Here is a 20436-nt window from a genome sequence, read left to right on the forward strand (position 1 = left end):
TGCTCTATGGGGGTCGGTACCACTGAGGTCACTGTTGCTCTGAGGGGTTCGGCACCACTGAGGTCACTGTTGCTCTATGGGGGTCGGTACCACTGAGGTCACTGTTGCTTTATGGGGGTCGGTACCACTGAGGTCACTGTTGGGCTGAGGGGTTCGGCACCACTGAGGTCACTGTTGGGCTGAGGGGTTCGGTACCACTGAGGTCACTGTTGCTCTATGGGGGTCGGTACCACTGAGGTCACTGTTGCTTTATGGGGGTCGGTACCACTGAGGTCACTGTTGCTCTGAGGGGTTCGGCACCACTGAGGTCACTGTTGCTCTGAGGGGTTCAGCACCACTGAGGTCACTGTTGCTCTATGGGGGTCGGTACCACTGAGGTCACTGTTGCTCTATGGGGGTCGGTACCACTGAGGTCACTGTTGCTTTATGGGGGTCGGTACCACTGAGGTCACTGTTGGGCTGAGGGGTTCGGCACCACTGAGGTCAATGTTGGGCTGAGGGGGTCGGTACCACTGAGGTCACTGTTGCTCTATGGGGGTCGGTACCACTGAGGTCACTGTTGCTTTATGGGGGTCGGTACCACTGAGGTCACTGTTGGGCTGAGGGGTTCGGCACCACTGAGGTCACTGTTGCTCTATGGGGGTCGGTACCACTGAGGTCACTGTTGCTCTGAGGGGTTCAGCACCACTGAGGTCACTGTTGCTCTATGGGGGTCGGTACCACTGAGGTCACTGTTGCTCTATGGGGGTCGGTACCACTGAGGTCACTGTTGCTTTATGGGGGTCGGTACCACTGAGGTCACTGTTGGGCTGAGGGGTTCGGCACCACTGAGGTCACTGTTGCTCTATGGGGGTCGGTACCACTGAGGTCACTGTTGCTTTATGGGGGTCGGTACCACTGAGGTCACTGTTGCTCTGAGGGGTTCGGCACCACTGAGGTCACTGTTGCTCTGAGGGGTTCAGCACCACTGAGGTCACTGTTGCTCTATGGGGGTCGGTACCACTGAGGTCACTGTTGCTCTATGGGGGTCGGTACCACTGAGGTCACTGTTGCTTTATGGGGGTCGGTACCACTGAGGTCACTGTTGGGCTGAGGGGTTCGGCACCACTGAGGTCAATGTTGGGCTGAGGGGGTCGGTACCACTGAGGTCACTGTTGCTCTATGGGGGTCGGTACCACTGAGGTCACTGTTGCTTTATGGGGGTCGGTACCACTGAGGTCACTGTTGGGCTGAGGGGTTCGGCACCACTGAGGTCACTGTTGCTCTATGGGGGTCGGTACCACTGAGGTCACTGTTGCTCTGAGGGGTTCAGCACCACTGAGGTCACTGTTGCTCTATGGGGGTCGGTACCACTGAGGTCACTGTTGCTCTATGGGGGTCGGTACCACTGAGGTCACTGTTGCTCTGAGGGGTTCGGCACCACTGAGGTCACTGTTGCTCTATGGGGGTCGGTACCACTGAGGTCACTGTTGCTTTATGGGGGTCGGTACCACTGAGGTCACTGTTGGGCTGAGGGGTTCGGCACCACTGAGGTCAATGTTGGGCTGAGGGGGTCGGTACCACTGAGGTCACTGTTGCTCTATGGGGGTCGGTACCACTGAGGTCACTGTTGCTCTATGGGGGTCGGTACCACTGAGGTCACTGTTGCTCTGAGGGGTTCGGCACCACTGAGGTCACTGTTGCTCTATGGGGGTTGGTACCACTGAGGTCACTGTTGCTCTATGGGGGTCGGTACCACTGAGGTCACTGTTGCTCTATGGGGGTCGGTACCACTGAGGTCACTGTTGCTCTGAGGGGTTCAGCACCACTGAGGTCACTGTTGCTTTATGGGGGTCGGTACCACTGAGGTCACTGTTGCTTTACGGAGGTCGGTACCACTGAGGTCACTGTTGCTCTATGGGGGTCGGTACCACTGAGGTCACTGTTGCTCTGAGGGGTTCGGCACCACTGAGGTCACTGTTGCTCTATGGGGGTCGGTACCACTGAGGTCACTGTTGCTTTATGGGGGTCGGCACCACTGAGGTCACTGTTGCTCTATGGGGGTCGGTACCACTGAGGTCACTGTTGCTCTGAGGGGATCAGCACCACTGAGGTCACTGTTGCTCTGAGGGGGTCGGCACCACTGAGGTCACTGTTGCTCTATAGGGGTCGGTACCACTGAGGTCACTGTTGCCCTGAGGGGGTCAGCACCACTGAGGTCACTGTTGCTCTATAGGGGTCGGTACCACTGAGGTCACTGTTGCCCTGAGGGGGTCGGCACCACTGAGGTCACTGTTGCTCTGAGGGGTCGGCACCACTGAGGTCACTGTTGCAGTCATTTTATGAGGTTTAAAGGGTTTGTCCTAAGATCGATATTTATCACCTGTCGTTAAAAAAGGACCCCTCACCTCTCCTGATTTGTCTGTTTTGGTAACTACTTGCACACCCACCCCACCCCCCCATGTAATAACAATCTTGGAGCATCTATTCTTAGGACTTTATGTTGCACAATTCCTCTGTTATGCCTGTTATTAGTTATGAATGACTTGCTGGTAGTTTGCAGTGAAGGTCCAGATCGGGGTGTCACTGCACAGCCTGATATTATTCAATCAGTGCTGTCAACTGGTAACCTCCAGCTGGACCTTTATTGCAGACTACTAGAAATTAGTTCATAAGTTCTAGTAGGAATAATAGAGGAATGGTTACAATATAGAGTCACAAGAATTGACTCCCCAGAATGGTTATTGCATGGGAAATGCAAGTCGTTACTAAAACAGACATGTCCCCTTCAAGTACATTATCGCTGGGGGTCCCACCTTGGTTACCATGTTCTAGTGTTCTCTGGGTCACGTATGGATAGGTAAATAGTGTTGATCTTGGGACAATCCCTTTAATTTTTGCTGCGGTTTCTGTGCCGCTGGTCACTGGGGTATGCCATCCATCACGTGGCCATTGCTGCCCACCAAAGTTACGTCCTTGTAGATGAGCTCTCAGGTGAGTATGTTGTGCCACCGGGGCTGTTGGTAGACTCTGAAGAGACCTGAGACACTGGCAGAGCAGGACACAGGCACAATGGATGGTGGTGCATGCATATATTGGTGCCAAGGGCACAAGCGAAAGACCCGGGCACATACCTTGCAGCGCCACAGTCACATGTTGTGGATCTGGATGATGACATCACACAGTGATAACCACTGATCTAGGGTGCAGCAACCTTTGGCACTCCAGCGCTGCTGTGAAACTACAACTCCCAGCATGCACACTTGCTCAGCTGTTCTTGTAACTCTCAAAGAAGTGAAAGGAGGATACTGGGAGTTGTAGTTTCAGAACAGCTGGAGTGCCGGAGGTTGCTGAACCCTGATCTAGAGGCTGTCCTTTTGTGTTATGCTTTATCTTGCTATAAAGGGGAGTTTGTCTTCCATGACCCATTGCCCTATCTCATGCCACAAAAAAGACACCACCGCTGTGGTTATTGGATTATACAGCGAATACTTCATGTGCTTGGCAGAGGGACTATGATCTGGAGGCTGTAAATGCAGTCCTTGTAGCACCATGTGCCGCATTACAGAAGAAATCCTTATAGCACACAATATCTCTAGTTCAGCGTCTGATGAAACATGCTGCAATGAATTATCCTTGATGGACTCATAGGAAAGCTGACAGGTAACATAGAGGTCTACGGGTGACAGGTCTGTCGTTATGGAGGTCTCCTGTTGGCGTGTCCAGCGATGAGACCCCCGCTGACTTCTATAAGCAGAAGTCTGAAGCGCTCAGCCACTTTTCCTCACTGCTGAGCGCGGTAGTGAAGACGGTCCCCCTAGACCTTCTATTGAGGCCGTCTTCACTACCGTGCTCAGCAGGGAGGAGAGACCAGGAAGTAAAATGGCCTGAACAGGCGTCCATGACGTTTGTACAGGCGTTATTGCGACCTCTGGCTGTAGTAGAAAAGTCCTGTTGAATGACAGATCTGCATCTGAACTGTTCTTTTAAAAGGGGTTTTCAGGGATATTAATATTAATGACCTATCCTCAGTATAGGTCATCAATATCAGATCAACAGGGGTCAGACACCAGGCACTCCCGACGATCAGCTGGTTGAGGGGAGGCCGCACTCTGTGCCAGAGCAGACTTTTCTTCATTGTTTAACCTGCTTGTCTGAGGATAGGTCATTAATAGTAATATCCCAGAAAACCACTATTAACTTATGACATTAATGGCCAAAACCACAACCTTCCAACAGTGAATGGCAGGTTCTTGAGCCCTCGAGAATCCCTAATGTAGTGCCAGCTTTACATCACTACCACTATGCGGTGAAATATAAGGATTACTGGCTATCTGGTAACTTTCATCTACCATATCAAAATGAAAACGATAAGGGCAGGTTGAAAGTTCGACCTAACTAGCAATCTATCTTGACGGAGTATAATTCTTACCATCTATTACATTTACAGACCTGGTCAGTTAAGCCAGTACTCTCTGCTCTGCACTGATGAGGGGCAATCACCCTGAAACAGCTGTCTGCAGATGAGGCGCTGGCTTATTTAATATCCAAGTCATGTCTCAAGGCTTAGCTAAAGAGCTGAACATTGACTTATAGAATAGCTGCCTTACATCTGGTGGCATCAGAGGCAGACCTTGTTAAGAGCTCGTTTGCATCCCTCCCCTCCCATTTACAGACCTAACACTTACCAACCAATTCGGTAGCCAGCTGTGCTGCTTTCTGCTCAAACAAGTCCTTCATCTGCTTAATATTAAAGTTCTCAGTCCTAGCCTCTTCCAGCTGCTGTTCCAGGGACTGAAGTTCTGTAAGGCCAATAACAGGTTATTTTTATACTTACAGTAAATCTGTCCCTTACTTGTCTCTACTAATCAATAAGACAAGGTTATGTATTGTGCTCTATTTGTACCAACTAAAAGGCCTTACAAAGTGATAAATGAAAGCGCCATCTGCTTTGGAGATCCCTTTTCTTAGAACAGTCCTTCAAATTAGGAGACTATAAGGTTTCTTGCTTTTGAGACCCCTAGTGATGAGCTGTAATCAGTGGAGGAACCAGTAGCGACATTAAAGGGGTTGTTCCATGAAAAATATTCTATATATTTTTTAAACCGGCACCTTGATCTGAATACTTTTGTAATTGCATGTTATTAAAAATTCTGTATAGCCGCTGAGTTATTCATGGAAATCTATCTGTATAGCGTCCCCTGCCATTTGCCTTTTTTCAATTTCTCTGTGCTGCTCGCTGATATGGAAGCACATGCGCAGTTCTTACCTTTCAACTGCCACCAGCTGCAGCAGAAAGGACACACCCCTTGGGAAAGTACACGCCCCTTCCTAAGCTACCAGCTTGAAATAAATCTAGCAGAGCAATTGTAGCAATGAATGGGGAAATATCTGGATCCATGTGAGGTACAGGGCTGGTTCTAAGTTTGCTAAAGAGATTGCCATGTACCATACGATGTGTGATTTTCATTTTGTACATTAAAAGATGGAATAATCTCTAAATTCTCATGCGCCACCACTGCAGGAGAAACAAAGCTGGGTAGATGTATGTTTGATAGTCTTCCTCTTCTCTGGGGGTCCATCATGGAGGAACCACTCTATTACCTTGGAATTCCTTAACAGGGTATCTTTAAAGGGGTTTCTAAACCAGGTGTTACAACTTTATGTTGATAAAAGTTTAAGGAATATTTCCATCACTATGACCCCTGCTGATACAAGAATAAGGGGATATAGTAGCCCATCCTCCAGGCCACCAGGTGTGCAAGGAACTGCAGCTAGTCCTTTTCTCAGGATTGGTGGCAGCCCCAGGGGTCCGAACCCCAATGATGATAAAGTGATGGCATATCGAGATATATTACTTTGACATGGGAAGACCACTGTAATCCATTTACTAGGGAGGGATGTGTGTAACTGTACTGTACCATAGATACAATACTCCCACTTCTCAGGTGCATGTACCAGTTTGCAGGCTCAGAATATAAACAATGTTACTGGTGTTACATGTGTATTCTCTAATGTCCTGCACAAAACGAGTGCATTTATTATCTCCATGTCTCATGCAAGAGGAAATTCTGCCGCTCTCTGGAAATATGATGATAATCACCTGTAGATGCTACTGTGGTCACTCCATCAGGTATTGCGTTCTAATAAGAAATAAAAGAGAAGAAAGCAAGTTACAATTCTGGGGAGGAACCTAGTCTGTTACATCTACACATCATCTGTAGAGTGCTTATTATGTAAGTATGCTCTCCAAGTGTGGATATGTAACATAAACCATGGCCATATTAATATTATAAACCATTTTCCTTTTTGTTTTCATCTCCCTGCCTTCCAAAAAGCATAACTTTTATACTTTTCTGTTAATATAGCTGCATGAGGGCTTTCTTTTGCAGGACAAGTTGTACTTTCTAAAGTCACCATTTAAGATTCCATAAAGTGTATTGGGAAGCTGCAAAAAATATAATTTATCAGGGCGAATTGGAAAAAAATAAAAATAATTGTAATTGTGCATTATGTGTTATTGGTTTCATTTTTGCAGCATTGACTGTAAAGTAATAATGACAGGTTACCTTTATTCTGTGGGTCTGTGCGATAACTATATAAATTTGGCACTGCTGTAATGTTTTGATACTTAAAAAAATAGATCATTCATTTTTAGCTTTATAAGAGACACTTTTCCCCCCCAAAAGTGAGTGCTTCCATTAGTGAAGTGCTCACTAGTATGCAGAAGTCCTGAGAGCAGCAAGTCAGGATCTTCAAGTGTTGCCTGTACTCATCTCTCCGTGTTCTTCTCTGGGCACTGCGTTGTCCTGACTGCATACAGTGTCAGGATTCAGTGCGTGCACTATGTCCTGACGCTGCAGACAGTCGGGACACAGTGCAGCGCAGCCCGGAAAGGAACAGGAAGCGTTAAGTGCAGGACAGAATGTCAGACCTGCAGAGCAGTGGCGAAGTAGAAGAGGTAAGTTAATTTATTTAAGTTCTGATCGGCATCTGACATGGAGGTCTAAAGGGAGTCTGGGGCTCTGATCCGAGGACGCGATATGGGGGCTCTGATCCGAGGACGCGATATGGGGGCTCTGATCCGAGGACGCGATATGGGGGCTCTGATCCGAGGACGCGATATGGGGGCTCTGATCAGAGGACGCGATATGGGGGCTCTGATCAGAGGACGCGATATGGGGGCTCTGATCAGAGGACGCGATATGGGGGCTCTGATCTGAGCATCCGATATTGGGGGGGGTCTGATCTGAGGATCAGATATTGGGGGGGGGCCTGATCTGAGGATCCGATATGGGGGTATGATCAAAAATATATATTTTTTTCTTATTTTATTCTTCTGAAACCTAGGTGCGTATTATAAAGTGAAAAATACTGTATTCTGAAAAAATATATATTCTGATGGTATGTGCGACTTTATGATCCCTTTTTATTCAGATTTATTTTTATTTTTGAGAGGCGAATAGACCAGAAAGGGCATTTTCATTTTTTTCCCCTGATACAGTGTTCACCATAAGGTTAAATACTTTAATATTTGTTTTGGCACTTTTGGCCATGGCAATACAAACAGTTTATTTTGTTGCTGTTGTAAGGGTACTTTCACACTTGCGGCAGAGGATTCCGGCAGGCAGTTCCATCACCGGCAATCCGGACGCAAACGGATGGCATTTGTCAGACTGACAAATGCATTGAAATACCGGATCCGTCTCTCCGGTGTCATCCGGAAAAACTGATCCGGTATAAATTTTTTGGGCATTTTTAAAGATCTGCGCATGCGCAGACCGGAAACCCAGATCCGTTTTGCCGGTACACTTAATGCCGGATCCGGCACTAATACACTTCAATGGATCCGGAATTCCGGCAAGTGATCAGTATTTTTGGCCGGAGAGAAAATTGCAGCATGCTGCGGTATTTTCTCCATACAAAAAACGTAAGAGGGACTGAACTGATGCATCCTGAACGGAATGCTCTCCATTCAGAATGCATTAGGATAAAACTGACCTTTTTTTTTCCGGTATTGAAACCCTAGGACGGAACTCAATACCAGAAAACAAAAATGCTAGTATCCTAAAATGGGGGAAGAGGGGTGATTAGAATTTTAAATAGTTTTTCAATAATATTTTTTTTACATTTTTTTTTCTCACCTTGACTTTTTTTTAGCCAACCAAGAGGGCTTCATTAAGCAATCATTTGATTACTTATTCCACAGACTGCAATAAAATAATATTGCAGTCTATGGCAAAAATGTTGGGTTCCTATTAACCACCTCAGCCCCCAGTGCTTAAACACCCTGAAAGACCAGGCCACTTTTTACACTTCTGACCTACACTACTTTCACCGTTTATTGCTCGGTCATGCAACTTACCACCCAAATGAATTTTACCTCCTTTTCTTCTCACTAATAGAGCTTTCATTTGGTGGTATTTCATTGCTGCTGACATTTTTACTTTTTTTGTTATTAATCGAAATTTAACGATTTTTTTTGCAAAAAAATGACATTTTTCACTTTCAGTTGTAAAATTTTGCAAAAAAAACGACATCCATATAGAAATTTTGCTCTAAATTTATAGTTCTACATGTCTTTGATAAAAAAAAAATGTTTGGGTAAAAAAAAAATGGTTTGGGTAAAAGTTATAGCGTTTACAAACTATGGTACAAAAATGTGAATTTCCGCTTTTTGAAGCAGCTCTGACTTTCTGAGCACCTGTCATGTTTCCTGAGGTTCTACAATGCCCAGACAGTACAAACACCCCACAAATGACCCCATTTCTGAAAGTACACACCCTAAGGTATTCGCTGATGGGCATAGTGAGTTCATAGAACTTTTTATTTTTTGTCACAAGTTAGCGGAAAATGATGATATTTTTTTTTTTTTTTTTTTTCCTTACAAAGTCTCATATTCCACTAACTTGTGACAAAAAATAAAAACTTCTATGAACTCACTATGCCCATCAGCGAATACCTTGGGGTCTCTTCTTTCCAAAATGGGGTCACTTGTGGGGTAGTTATACTGCCCTGGCATTCTAGGGGCCCAAATGTGTGGTAAGGAGTTTGAAATCAAATTCTGTAAAAAATGACCTGTGAAATCCGAAAGGTGCTCTTTGGAATATGGGCCCCTTTGCCCACCTAGGCTGCAAAAAAGTGTCACACATCTGGTATCTCCGTACTCAGGAGAAGGTGGGGAATGTGTTTTGGGGTGTCATTTTATATATACCCATGCTGGGTGAGAGAAATATCTTGGCAAAAGACAACTTTTCCCATTTTTTTATACAAAGTTGTCATTTGACCAAGATATTTATCTCACCCAGCATGGGTATATGTAAAAAGACACCCCAAAACACATTCCTCAACTTCTCCTGAGTACGGGGATACCAGATGTGTGACACTTTTTTGCAGCCTAGGTGGGCAAAGGGGCCCATATTCCAAAGAGCACCTTTCGGATTTCACTCCTCATTTTTTCCTGAATTTGATTTCAAACTCCTTACCACACATTTGGGCCCCTAGAATACCAGGGCAGTATAACTACCCCACAAGTGACCCCATTTTGGAAAGAAGACACCCCAAGGTATTCCGTGAGGGGCATGGCGAGTTCCTAGAATTTTTTATTTTTTGTCACAAGTTAGTGGAAAATGATGATTTTTTTTTTTTTTTTTTTTTTTTCATACAAAGTCTCATATTCCACAAACTTGTGACAAAAAATAAAAACTTCCATGAACTCACTATGCCCATCAGCGAATACCTTGGGGTCTCTTCTTTCCAAAATGGGGTCACTTGTGGGGTAGTTATACTGCCCTGGCATTCTAGGGGCCCAAATGTGTGGTAAGTAGGTAAATGACCTGTGAAATCCGAAAGGTGCTCTTTGGAATGTGGGCCCCTTTGCCCACCTAGGCTGCAAAAAAGTGTCACACATCTGGTATCTCTGTATTCAGGAGAAGTTGAGGAATGTGTTTTGGGGTGTCTTTTTACATATACCCCTGCTGGGTGAGATAAATATCTTGGTCAAATGCCAACTTTGTATAAAAAAATGGGAAAAGTTGTCTTTTGCCAAGATATTTCTCTCACCCAGCATGGGTATATGTAAAATGACACCCCAAAACACATTCCCCAACTTCTCCCGATTACGGAGATACCAGATGTGTGACACTTTTTTGCAGCCGAGGTGGGCAAAGGGGCCCATATTCAAAAGAGCACCTTTCGGATTTCACAGGTCATTTTTTACAGAATTTGATTTCAAACTCCTTACCACACATTTGGGCCCCTAGAATGCCAGGGCAGTATAACTACCCCACAAGTGACCCCATTTTGGAAAGAAGAGACCCCAAGGTATTCGCTGATGGGCAAAGTGAGTTCATGGAAGTTTTTATTTTTTGTCACAAGTTAGTGGAATATGAGACTTTGTATGAAAAAAAAAAAAAAAAAAAAAAATAAGCATTTTCCACTAACTTGTGACAAAAAATAAAAAATTCTAGGAACTCGCCATGCCCCTCACGGAATACCTTGGGGTGTCTTCTTTCCAAAATGGGGTCACTTGTGGGGTAGTTATACTGCCCTGGCATTTTCCAGGGGCCCTAATGTGTGGTAAGTAGGTAAATGACCTGTGAAATCCTAAAGGTGCTCTTTGGAATATGGGCCCCTTTGCCCACCTAGGCTGCAAAAAAGTGTCACACATGTGGTATCGCCGTATTCAGGAGAAGTTGGGGAATGTGTTTTGGGGTGTCATTTTACATATACCCATGCTGGGTGAGAGAAATATCTTGGCAAAAGACAACTTTTCCCATTTTTTTATACAAAGTTGGCATTTGACCAAGATATTTCTCTCACCCAGCATGGGTATATGTAAAATGACACCCCAAAACACATTCCCCAACTTCTCCTGAGTACGGCGATACCAGATGTGTGACACTTTTTTGCAGCCTAGATGCGCAAAGGTGCCCAAATTCCTTTTAGGAGGGCATTTTTAGACATTTGGATACCAGACTTCTTCTCACGCTTTGGGGCCCCTAGAATGCCAGGGCAGTATAAATACCCCACATGTGACCCCATTTTGGAAAGAAGACACCCCAAGGTATTCAATGAGGGGCATGGCGAGTTCATAGAAATTTTTTTTTTTTGGCACAAGTTAGCGGAAATTGATATTTTTAATTTTTTTCTCACAAAGTCTCCCGTTCCGCTAACTTGGGACAAAAATTTCAATCTTTCATGGACTCAATATGCCCCTCACGGAATACCTGGGGGTGTCTTCTTTCCGAAATGGGGTCACATGTGGGGTATTTATACTGCCCTGGCATTCTAGGGGCCCTAAAGCGTGAGAAGAAGTCTGGAATATAAATGTCTAAAAAATTTTACGCATTTGGATTCCGTGAGGGGTAGGGTGAGTTCATGTGAGATTTTATTTTTTGACACAAGTTAGTGGAATATGAGACTTTGTAAGAAAAAAAAAAAATAATTCTGCTAACTTGGGCCAAAAAAATATCTGAATGGAGCCTTACAGAGGGGTGCTAAATGACAGGGGGGTGATCAATGACAGGGGGGTGATCAGGGAGTCTATATGGGGTGATAACCACAGTCATTGATCACGCCCGTGTAAGGCTTCATTCAGACGTCCGGATGCGTTTTGCGGATCCGATCCATCTATCAGTGCATCCGTAAAAATCATGCGGACATCTGAATGGAGCTTTACAGGGGGGTAATCAATGACAGGGGGGTGATCAATGACAGGGGGGTGATCAGGGAGTCTATATGGGGTGATCACCACAGTCATTGATCATGCCCCTGTAAGGCTTCATTCAGACGTCCGGATGCGTTTTGCGGATCCGATCCATCTATCAGTGCATCCGTAAAAATCATGCGGACATCTGAATGGAGCTTTACAGGGGGGTAATCAATGACAGGGGGGTGATCAATGACAGGGGGGTGATCAGGGAGTCTATATGGGGTGATCACCACAGTCATTGATCATGCCCCTGTAAGGCTTCATTCAGACGTCCGGATGCGTTTTGCGGATCGGATCCATCTATCAGTGCATCCGTAAAAATCATGCGGACATCTGAATGGAGCTTTACAGGGGGGTAATCAATGACAGGGGGGTGATCACCACAGTCATTGATCATGCCCCTGTAAGGCTTCATTCAGACGACCGGATGCGTTTTGCGGATCCGATCCATGTATCAGTGCATCCGTAAAAATCATGCGGACATCTGAATGGAGCTTTACAGGGGGGTGATCAGGGAGTCTATATGGGGTGATCACCACAGTCATTGATCATGCCCCTGTAAGGCTTCATTCAGACGTCCGGATGCGTTTTGCGGATCCGATCCATCTATCAGTGCATCCGTAAAAATCATGCGGACATCTGAATGGAGCTTTACAGGGGGGTAATCAATGACAGGGGGGTAATCAATGACAGGGGGGTGATCAGGGAGTCTATATGGGGTGATCACCACAGTCATTGATCATGCCCCTGTAAGGCTTCATTCAGACGTCCGGATGCGTTTTGCGGATCCGATCCATCTATCAGTGCATCCGTAAAAATCATGCGGACATCTGAATGGAGCTTTACAGGGGGGTAATCAATGACAGGGGGGTGATCACCACAGTCATTGATCATGCCCCTGTAAGGCTTCATTCAGACGACCGGATGCGTTTTGCGGATCCGATCCATGTATCAGTGCATCCGTAAAAATCATGCGGACATCTGAATGGAGCTTTACAGGGGGGTAATCAATGACAGGGGGGTAATCAATGACAGGGGGGTGATCAGGGAGTCTATATGGGGTGATCACCACAGTCATTGATCATGCCCCTGTAAGGCTTCATTCAGACGTCCGGATGCGTTTTGCGGATCCGATCCATCTATCAGTGCATCCGTAAAAATCATGCGGACATCTGAATGGAGCTTTACAGGGGGGTAATCAATGACAGGGGGGTGATCACCACAGTCATTGATCATGCCCCTGTAAGGCTTCATTCAGACGACCGGATGCGTTTTGCGGATCCGATCCATGTATCAGTGCATCCGTAAAAATCATGCGGACATCTGAATGGAGCTTTACAGGGGGGTAATCAATGACAGGGGGGTAATCAATGACAGGGGGGTGATCAGGGAGTCTATATGGGGTGATCACCACAGTCATTGATCATGCCCCTGTAAGGCTTCATTCAGACGTCCGGATGCGTTTTGCGGATCCGATCCATCTATCAGTGGATCCGTAAAAATCATGCGGACGTCTGAATGGAGCTTTACAGGGGGTTGATCAATGACAGGGGGGTAATCAATGACAGGGGGGTGATCAGGGAGTCTATATGGGGTGATCAGGGGTGATTAGGGGTGATCAGGGGCTAATAAGGGGTTAATAAGTGATGGGGGGGGGGGTGTAGTGTAGTGTAGTGGTGCTTGGTGCTACTTTACTGAGCTACCTGTGTCCTCTGGTGGTCGATCCAAACAAAGGGGACCACCAGAGGACCAGGTAGCAGGTATATTAGACGCTGTTATCAAAACAGCGTCTAATATACCTGTTAGGGGTTAAAAAAAACACATCTCCAGCCTGCCAGCGAACGATCGCCGCTGGCAGGCTGGAGATCAACTCTCTTACCTTCCGTTCCTGTGAGCGCGCGCGCCTGTGTGCGCGCGTTCACAGGAAATCTCGCGTCTCGCGAGATGACGCGTATATGCGTGACTGTGCGCAGCGCTGCCACCTCCGGAACGCGATCCTGCGTTAGGCGGTCCGGAGGTGGTTAAAGAGGTTGCGCACCTTTAGGTTGGGGGAGGGATTGGTAAATTCCCCATCTTTGGTAGACCACAGACAGCACAACACAGAGCAGACCTGCTCTGTGCTGTTTGTAGGGGGGAAACGTAGGGTAGATAAGTATTTAAATTGATGGCAATACTGGTCATCATTACGTGGGGGCAATTAAGGGGGCTTCATTCTGTGTAGGAGTCACTAATGTGGGCATCACTGTGTGGGTGCCACTTAAAAAGACACCATACTGTGTGGGGGCACTAAGAGGGCATCACTTTGTGTGGGGGTCACTTACGGGATCACCTTGCTGTGAGTTGACACTTAGGGGACATGCTACTGTGTAAAGGAGACACAAAGGGGCATCATACTGTGTCAGGGAACTAATGGAGCATCATATTGTGTGGGAGCACCTTACTATGAAGGGGGGACCAAACTGTGTCGGGAGACATTAATGGGGCATCAAACTGTGTGGTGAGACGCTAAGGGGTCTCACACTACATAGGGTGTACTAACATGCATCATTACTGTCTGGGAGGGCATAACTGTGAGGTGGCCCTAAGGGGGCATTCTTACTATCAATAAAATCCTATGAGAAGACTACAGGATTGGGTCAGTTCCTGAACTGGGACACCTTATGGGAAAATCTTCATAAACCTGACTATAAAAAAAAAATATATAAATATATATATATATATATATATATATATATATATATATATATATATATAATAATAATAATAATAATAATAATAATAATAATAATAATTATTATTTTTAGACCCCACTTCAAAAATCTTAAAGGAATTACTTGCTTCAGTTGCTCTTGAACATTTTCCAACTCTTTCTTCAGTGCTTCTGCATACCATTTCTCTTCCTGAATCATAAAAAGACAATATATGAGTGACAAATCAAATTCTATGGGCTGAATGTAAAGTCTTCATGCATAAGGGATAGTGGACCTCATAGTCCCCAGTTTCCTGGATTGGTCACTGTGGTTCCATGAAGTGGCCATGCCAACATGACTTGTAAATATGGGTCAATATGACCAGTGGACCAAAAAATTATAATGGCACATAAATCACCCAAAAGACCTCTTTCCACATTCATTCCCCTGCATAAAAGTAGATATGTTAAGGTAGATCTCTCCTTGAAAGGGAAAGATGCATCCATATCCACCCCTCTGTACATGTATGTCACAGTTGATTGCAGGTGCAGGTCGGGTGCCCAGGTGAACCTGGAGAGAAAACAGAAGTGGTTTATAACTGCCTCTGTCTTCTCTTTTGCAGGCTACCAAGCATTCAATCAGTGAACAGAGGCAGTAATGGTGCTGCCTCTGTGGGGCCTGGCAATCACGTGATCTATGGTGCCCTCTGACATGGCAGAGCTTCTAGATCTTTGCAAACCCAGATCAGCGACAGTGCCCAACAGGTGTCTGTTTTGACCTATAACTGAGGCTTCCTATAGATGCCCAAATTAGAATGGAAAACTGCAAAAAAAAATCTATAAACTATATATATATATATACATACACACACACATATATACAGGTGAAACTCGAAAAATTTGAATATCGTGAAAAATTGGATTTTTTTGTACTCACCGTAAAATCCTTTTCTCGTAGTAGGCATTGGGGGACACAGCACCATGGGTATATGTCCAACTACCACTAGGAGGCGACACTAGACATAAAAAAGTGTTGGCTCCTCTCCGTTGGGCTATACCCTGTCCACAGGGACTAGGCAGATCAGTTTGTACCAAAAGCAGTAGGAGAGAGATGAAAGGCAAGGAACCAACAACTACCGCACCGCGAAAGATCAAGAAACCAGCCCGGAGAAGCGGAAGTAAAAAACATAGGGTGGGATCTGTGTCCCCCAATGCCTACTACGAGAAAAGGAGATTTTTTGTGAAACTCACCTGTAAAGACTCACCTCGTCTTTTCCATTGGGGGACACAGACCATGGGTATAGCTTAGAGGTATTACTAGGAGGGACACTATGCAAAAAAGAAGCTCCTCCTCCTCGGGCTATACCCCCAGGCTCCTCCAGGAGGACTTCAGTCGTTGCAAAAGCAGTAGGAGAAGGAGAATGGAAAAACACAATGGAAACCATCACACAGCACACCATGAGGCGTAAATGAAAAAAGGGGCGGGAACTGTGTCCCCCAATGGAAAAGACGAGAAAAAGATTTTACAGGTGAGTTTCACAAAAAATCTCCTTTTCTCGTACATTCCATTGGGGGACACAGACCATGGGACGTCCAAAAGCAGTCCATGGGGTGGGAAAACAGAAAAAACCCAACACCGCCAGGAGAAGAAACGTCCAGCAGTCAAACAGGAACCACAGCCTGCAATACCCTGCGCCCAAGGACAGCATCAGCCGAGGCCAGCGAGTGCAACTGATAGAACTTCGTGAAAGTATGTAAGGATGACCAAGTGGCAGCCTTACACAACTGGGACGCGGAGGCGCGATTGCGTCTAGCCCAGGAAGCTCCCACTGCCGTTGTGGAGTGAGCGGTAATCCGAGACGGGGGAACCTGGCCGCAGCAATAGCGGAACGGATCCACTGCGCCACAGTGACTTTGGAAGCCGCCAGACCCTTACGAGGCCCCTCAGGAATCACAAAGAGGGAGTCCGAACGACGGAAGGAGGCGGTAGCCCCCAGATACACCTTCAGGGCCCTGACGACGTCCAGGGAGTGGAGAGCGCGTTCCTTGGGGTTTGCCGGAGAAGGACAAAAAGAGGACAGGACAAGATCCTCGTTAAGGTGGAAGGGAGAAACCACCTTGGGCAAAAATGAAGGAACCGGCCGGAGCACCACTTTATCCTGGTGAAAAATCAGAAAAGGCTCCTGGCAGGAAAGTGCGGCCAGCTCCGAAACCCGCCTGATGGAGGTTATGGCCACCAGAAAAACTACCTTCCAGGTGAGTAAGACCAGAGAGACCTCCCTCAGAGGCTCAAAAGACGCTGCCTGAAGGGCGCGCAGGACTAAGTTGAGATCCAGGGGGGCAAGGGAGGAACATACGGAGGAACCGAATGTGCCACCCCCTGCAGGAAGGTTCTCACAGGTCCCAAAAAGACAATGGATCTTTGAAAAAAAGACAGCCAGGGCCGAAACCTGACCCTTCAAAGAACTGAGCGACAGCCCCACCTCAAGGCCGGACTGGAGAAAAGACAGCACCACTGGGACAGAGAAACGAAGGGGCGGAAAACCCGATTTCTCACAAAAGGTCAGATAGGCCCTCCAGGTGCGATAATAGATCCGTGAAGAAGCCGGTTTCTGAGCCCTGATCATGGTTCTCACCACCGCATCAGAGAACCCCCTCTTCCTCAGGATGGAGGTCTCAATAGCCACGCCGTTAAACGCAGCTGCCGTGAATTCTGGTGAAAAAGCGGTCCCTGAGACAGGAGATCCTCTCTGTCGGGAAGAGGCCACGAAACGTCCGCCAGCATTCGAGCGACGTTTGAGAACCAGGCGCGGCGAGGCCAATCCGGGGCGATGAGAATGGTCGGTATCCCCTCCGCCTCGATCTTGCGCAGCACCTTCGGCAACAGAGGAAGTGGAGGGAAGACATAGAGGAGGCTGAATCGCTGCCATGGAGACACCAGCGCGTCCACCCCGTGCGCCTGCGAGCGCGGGCCAGAAACACCGGCACCTTGTTGTTGAGCCGGGACGCCATCAAATCCACATCTGGACGGCCCCATTGGTGGCAGATGTCCTCGAACACCTCCGGATGTAGAGACCACTCTCCCGGATCCACCTTGGTGCGACTCAGAAAATCGCCATCCAGTTGTCGACTCCTGGAATGTACACCGCCGACAACACTGGAACATGAGACACCGCCCATAGGAGGATCCTCGCCACTTCCCGCATCACTGCCCGACTGCGGGTTCCGCCCTGATGATTGACGTAAGCCACAGCCATGGCATTGTCCGACTGAACATGCACCGGACGAGTTGCAAGGAGAGGAGTCCAGTGGGAGAGGGAGTGGAAAATTGCCCTCAGCTCCAAAACGTTTATCGGTAGACGGGATTCCTCCGTCGACCAGACCCCCTGAACTGTGAGGTTCCGGAGAACGCCTCCCCAACAGATGAGACTGTCATCGGTGGTGACTATCGTCCAGGAGAATGGAAGGAAGGACCTTCCTGACGATAGGTTCAGGAGGGACTGCCACCAAGGGAGAGACGCCCGAACTTGCCGGGACAGGCGGACGGGAGCGTCCAGACCCCGAGAGGTCTTGTCCCAGAGGGCAAGGATCATCTGTTGTAGCGGTCGAGTGTGGAATTGGGCATACGGAATCGCCTCGAAGGAGGCGACCGTAAGGCCCAGAACCCGCATGCACTCCCGAATGGTGGAACGCGGAGATAGTAGAAGGAGCGACACTGCCAGCCGAATGTGGGAGGACTTGGAATCCGGAAGAAACACCCGAGAAACCGAGGTGTCCAAGACCATCCCCAGGAAAGAGAGTCTCTGGGAGGGGCGCAGAGAGGACTTGGGGAGATTGATCAGCCAACCGAACCGTTCTAGGGATTGAACAGTGATTCGGACGCTGTCCTCGGCCTGTGGAAGAGACGGGGCTTTTATCAAGATGTCGTCCAGGTAGGGAAACAAGGAGATGCCCCTGGTGCGAAGAAGCGCCATGAGAGGCGCCAGAACCTTGGTAAAAACTCGAGGGGCGGTCGCCAACCCAAAAGGCAGGGCAACATACTGGTAATGACGACCCCAGACGGCAAAACGCAGAAAACGATTGTGAGACTCTGCAATAGGGACGTGCAAGTAGGCGTCTTGAATGTCCACAGACGCGAGAAATTCTCCTGGAAGCAGAGAAACAATAACAGAGTGGAGGGACTCCATGTGAAACTTCTGCACCCGTAGAAACTTGTTGAGAAGCTTCAGATCCAGGATCGGACGCACCGACCCCTAATTCTTTGGAACAACGAACAGGTTTGAGTAGAAACCTGTCCCTTGTTCTTCCGGGGGAACGGGGAAAATGACACCACGGTCCAGAAGAGAGGAGACCGCCAAAAGGAGGTCCAAGGCCCTGGCCGGATCCCCCGGAACGCGAGAAGGGAAAAAACGTTCCGGTGGACTGGACGCGAACTCCAACTTGTAACCGGACGTCACAATTTCCAGAGCCCAGGCGTCTTGAACAGGAGCCCTCCAAACCTGTTGAAAGGAGAGCAGGCGGCCCCCCACCACGAGGGGTGGGGGCACCCCTTCATGCGGAGGGCTGCTTGGGAGCAGGAGGACGGGCTGACTGCGCCTGTGGTCGCCAAGAGGGCTGGGGCTTGAAGAAGGGCTTTTTGCGGGAGTCCTGGGATCCCCCGGCTGACGAGGACGTCGACATCCTGGCAGTGGAGAAGCGACGAAAGGAATGGACCCGGAAACCTGAAGCCCGAGATCGAAAAGGGCGCTTGGTCCTGGGTTGAGGCAGATGAGTACTCTTGCCCCCCGTTGTGGCAGAAATGAACTCGTCCAACTGGGCCCCAAAGAGCCTGGACCCTTCAAAGGGAAGGTAAGCGAGGGAACGCTTGGATGAAGCATCAGCATCCCACACCTTCAACCAGACCTCCCTGCGCTGAATGACCGAGAGGGCCGAAATACGGGCAAAGAGGGAGCCGATGTCCATCGAAGCCTCACAGAGATATTTAGAAGCCTGAGACATTTGGAGGATAAAATCCAGAGTGTCTGCAGGGGCGTCCAGCTCCGCCAGATCCTGGTGGTGGCGCTGCAACCACGCCGTAAGGGCTCTGGAGACCCAAGCCGATGCAAAGGCCAGTCGCAGGGAAGCGCCTGCCAGGGAGAAGATGGACTTGGAAAGCGAATCCAGACGCCTGTCCACCGCATCCTGCAGAGAGGAACCGTCTAGGACGGGAAGGGCCGTGCTCTTGGCTAACCTGGCCACCGGAGGATCTACCTTAGGGGAAGAAGTCCACTTTTCCACTGTGTCAGAGGGAAAAGGGTAAAGCGTGTCCATGCGCTTGATGGCGGAAAATTTTTGATTAGGGCGGCCCCAAGCCTTTGATATGACGGCGGTGAATTCCTCATGAACGGGGAACACAGCGGACTCCGTTTTTTTGAACGGAAAAAGGGAGAACTCCCGACTAGTGGAGGGAGGAGAATCCCCTTGGATATTAAAAGGTGTCACGGACAGCCGCCACCAATTCGGTTACCATGGTGGAAAGCTTAGGCAGGGGTTCCCGCTTCATGACTTCGTCTGATCCGGACAATTCCCCTTCGGATTTGCGCTCCCTGAGAGAGGGAGAGTCAACCGGGCATGCCTCAAGGCGGGGGGGGGGGGAGAAGCGGAGTCATCCAAGGAGGAATGCTGCCGCTCACGCTGCCTCTTAGATGTCAGGCGCCCCCTGTGAGAATCACTGAGAGGAGATGGAGTGGTGGATGCTACTGGAGTAGTAGCTGTCATACGCTCCATAAAGGACATGGCTGCCTTGGCAACTAAGGCCAGATCCGCGGCCGCACTAGACATGGCGGAAGCCCAGGCGGGTACCGCTGGTTCCGCAGGGGCAGAGGGGGGACTGGGCTGAGCAAGAGAAGGAGGCTGATCCTGTCTAGGAGCAGGGCACGAGTCACAGGTACCAGTGACAGAAAAAGGCAGAAGGCACACCTTACATGACCCCAGACTTAGGGGCCCCATGTTAAGGCATGATGATATCCAAAGAGTAAAAGATCTCCTACCAGTTGCTGCAAGGAGAGCTGAAAGT

At 48.2% G+C, this 20436-nt stretch overlaps 1 protein-coding gene across 5 annotated transcripts in view; it reads right to left on the minus strand.

Moving 5' to 3' along the window:
• Positions 1-20436, minus strand: part of EEA1 (early endosome antigen 1) — a 142496-nt gene that overhangs the window by 83913 nt on the left and 38147 nt on the right. For 3 of the 5 annotated variants that reach the window (XR_005774383.1, XM_040408794.1, XM_040408783.1), the window contains 3 exons: positions 14527-14592; positions 6083-6122; positions 4668-4781 (listed from right to left, as the gene is read on the minus strand). Coding sequence is in view for 4 of the 5 variants with exons in the window: in XM_040408794.1 (XP_040264728.1) it covers positions 4668-4781; positions 6083-6122; positions 14527-14592 (220 nt within the window). In the remaining variant the exon portion in view is untranslated. The remainder of the gene's footprint in view (positions 1-4667; positions 4782-6082; positions 6123-14526; positions 14593-20436) is intronic. The other 2 variants (XM_040408801.1, XM_040408787.1) reach the window with 2 other exon arrangements.

This window comes from Bufo bufo, chromosome 1, assembly GCF_905171765.1.
Source record: "Bufo bufo chromosome 1, aBufBuf1.1, whole genome shotgun sequence".
NCBI classification, from domain to species: domain Eukaryota; kingdom Metazoa; phylum Chordata; class Amphibia; order Anura; family Bufonidae; genus Bufo; species Bufo bufo.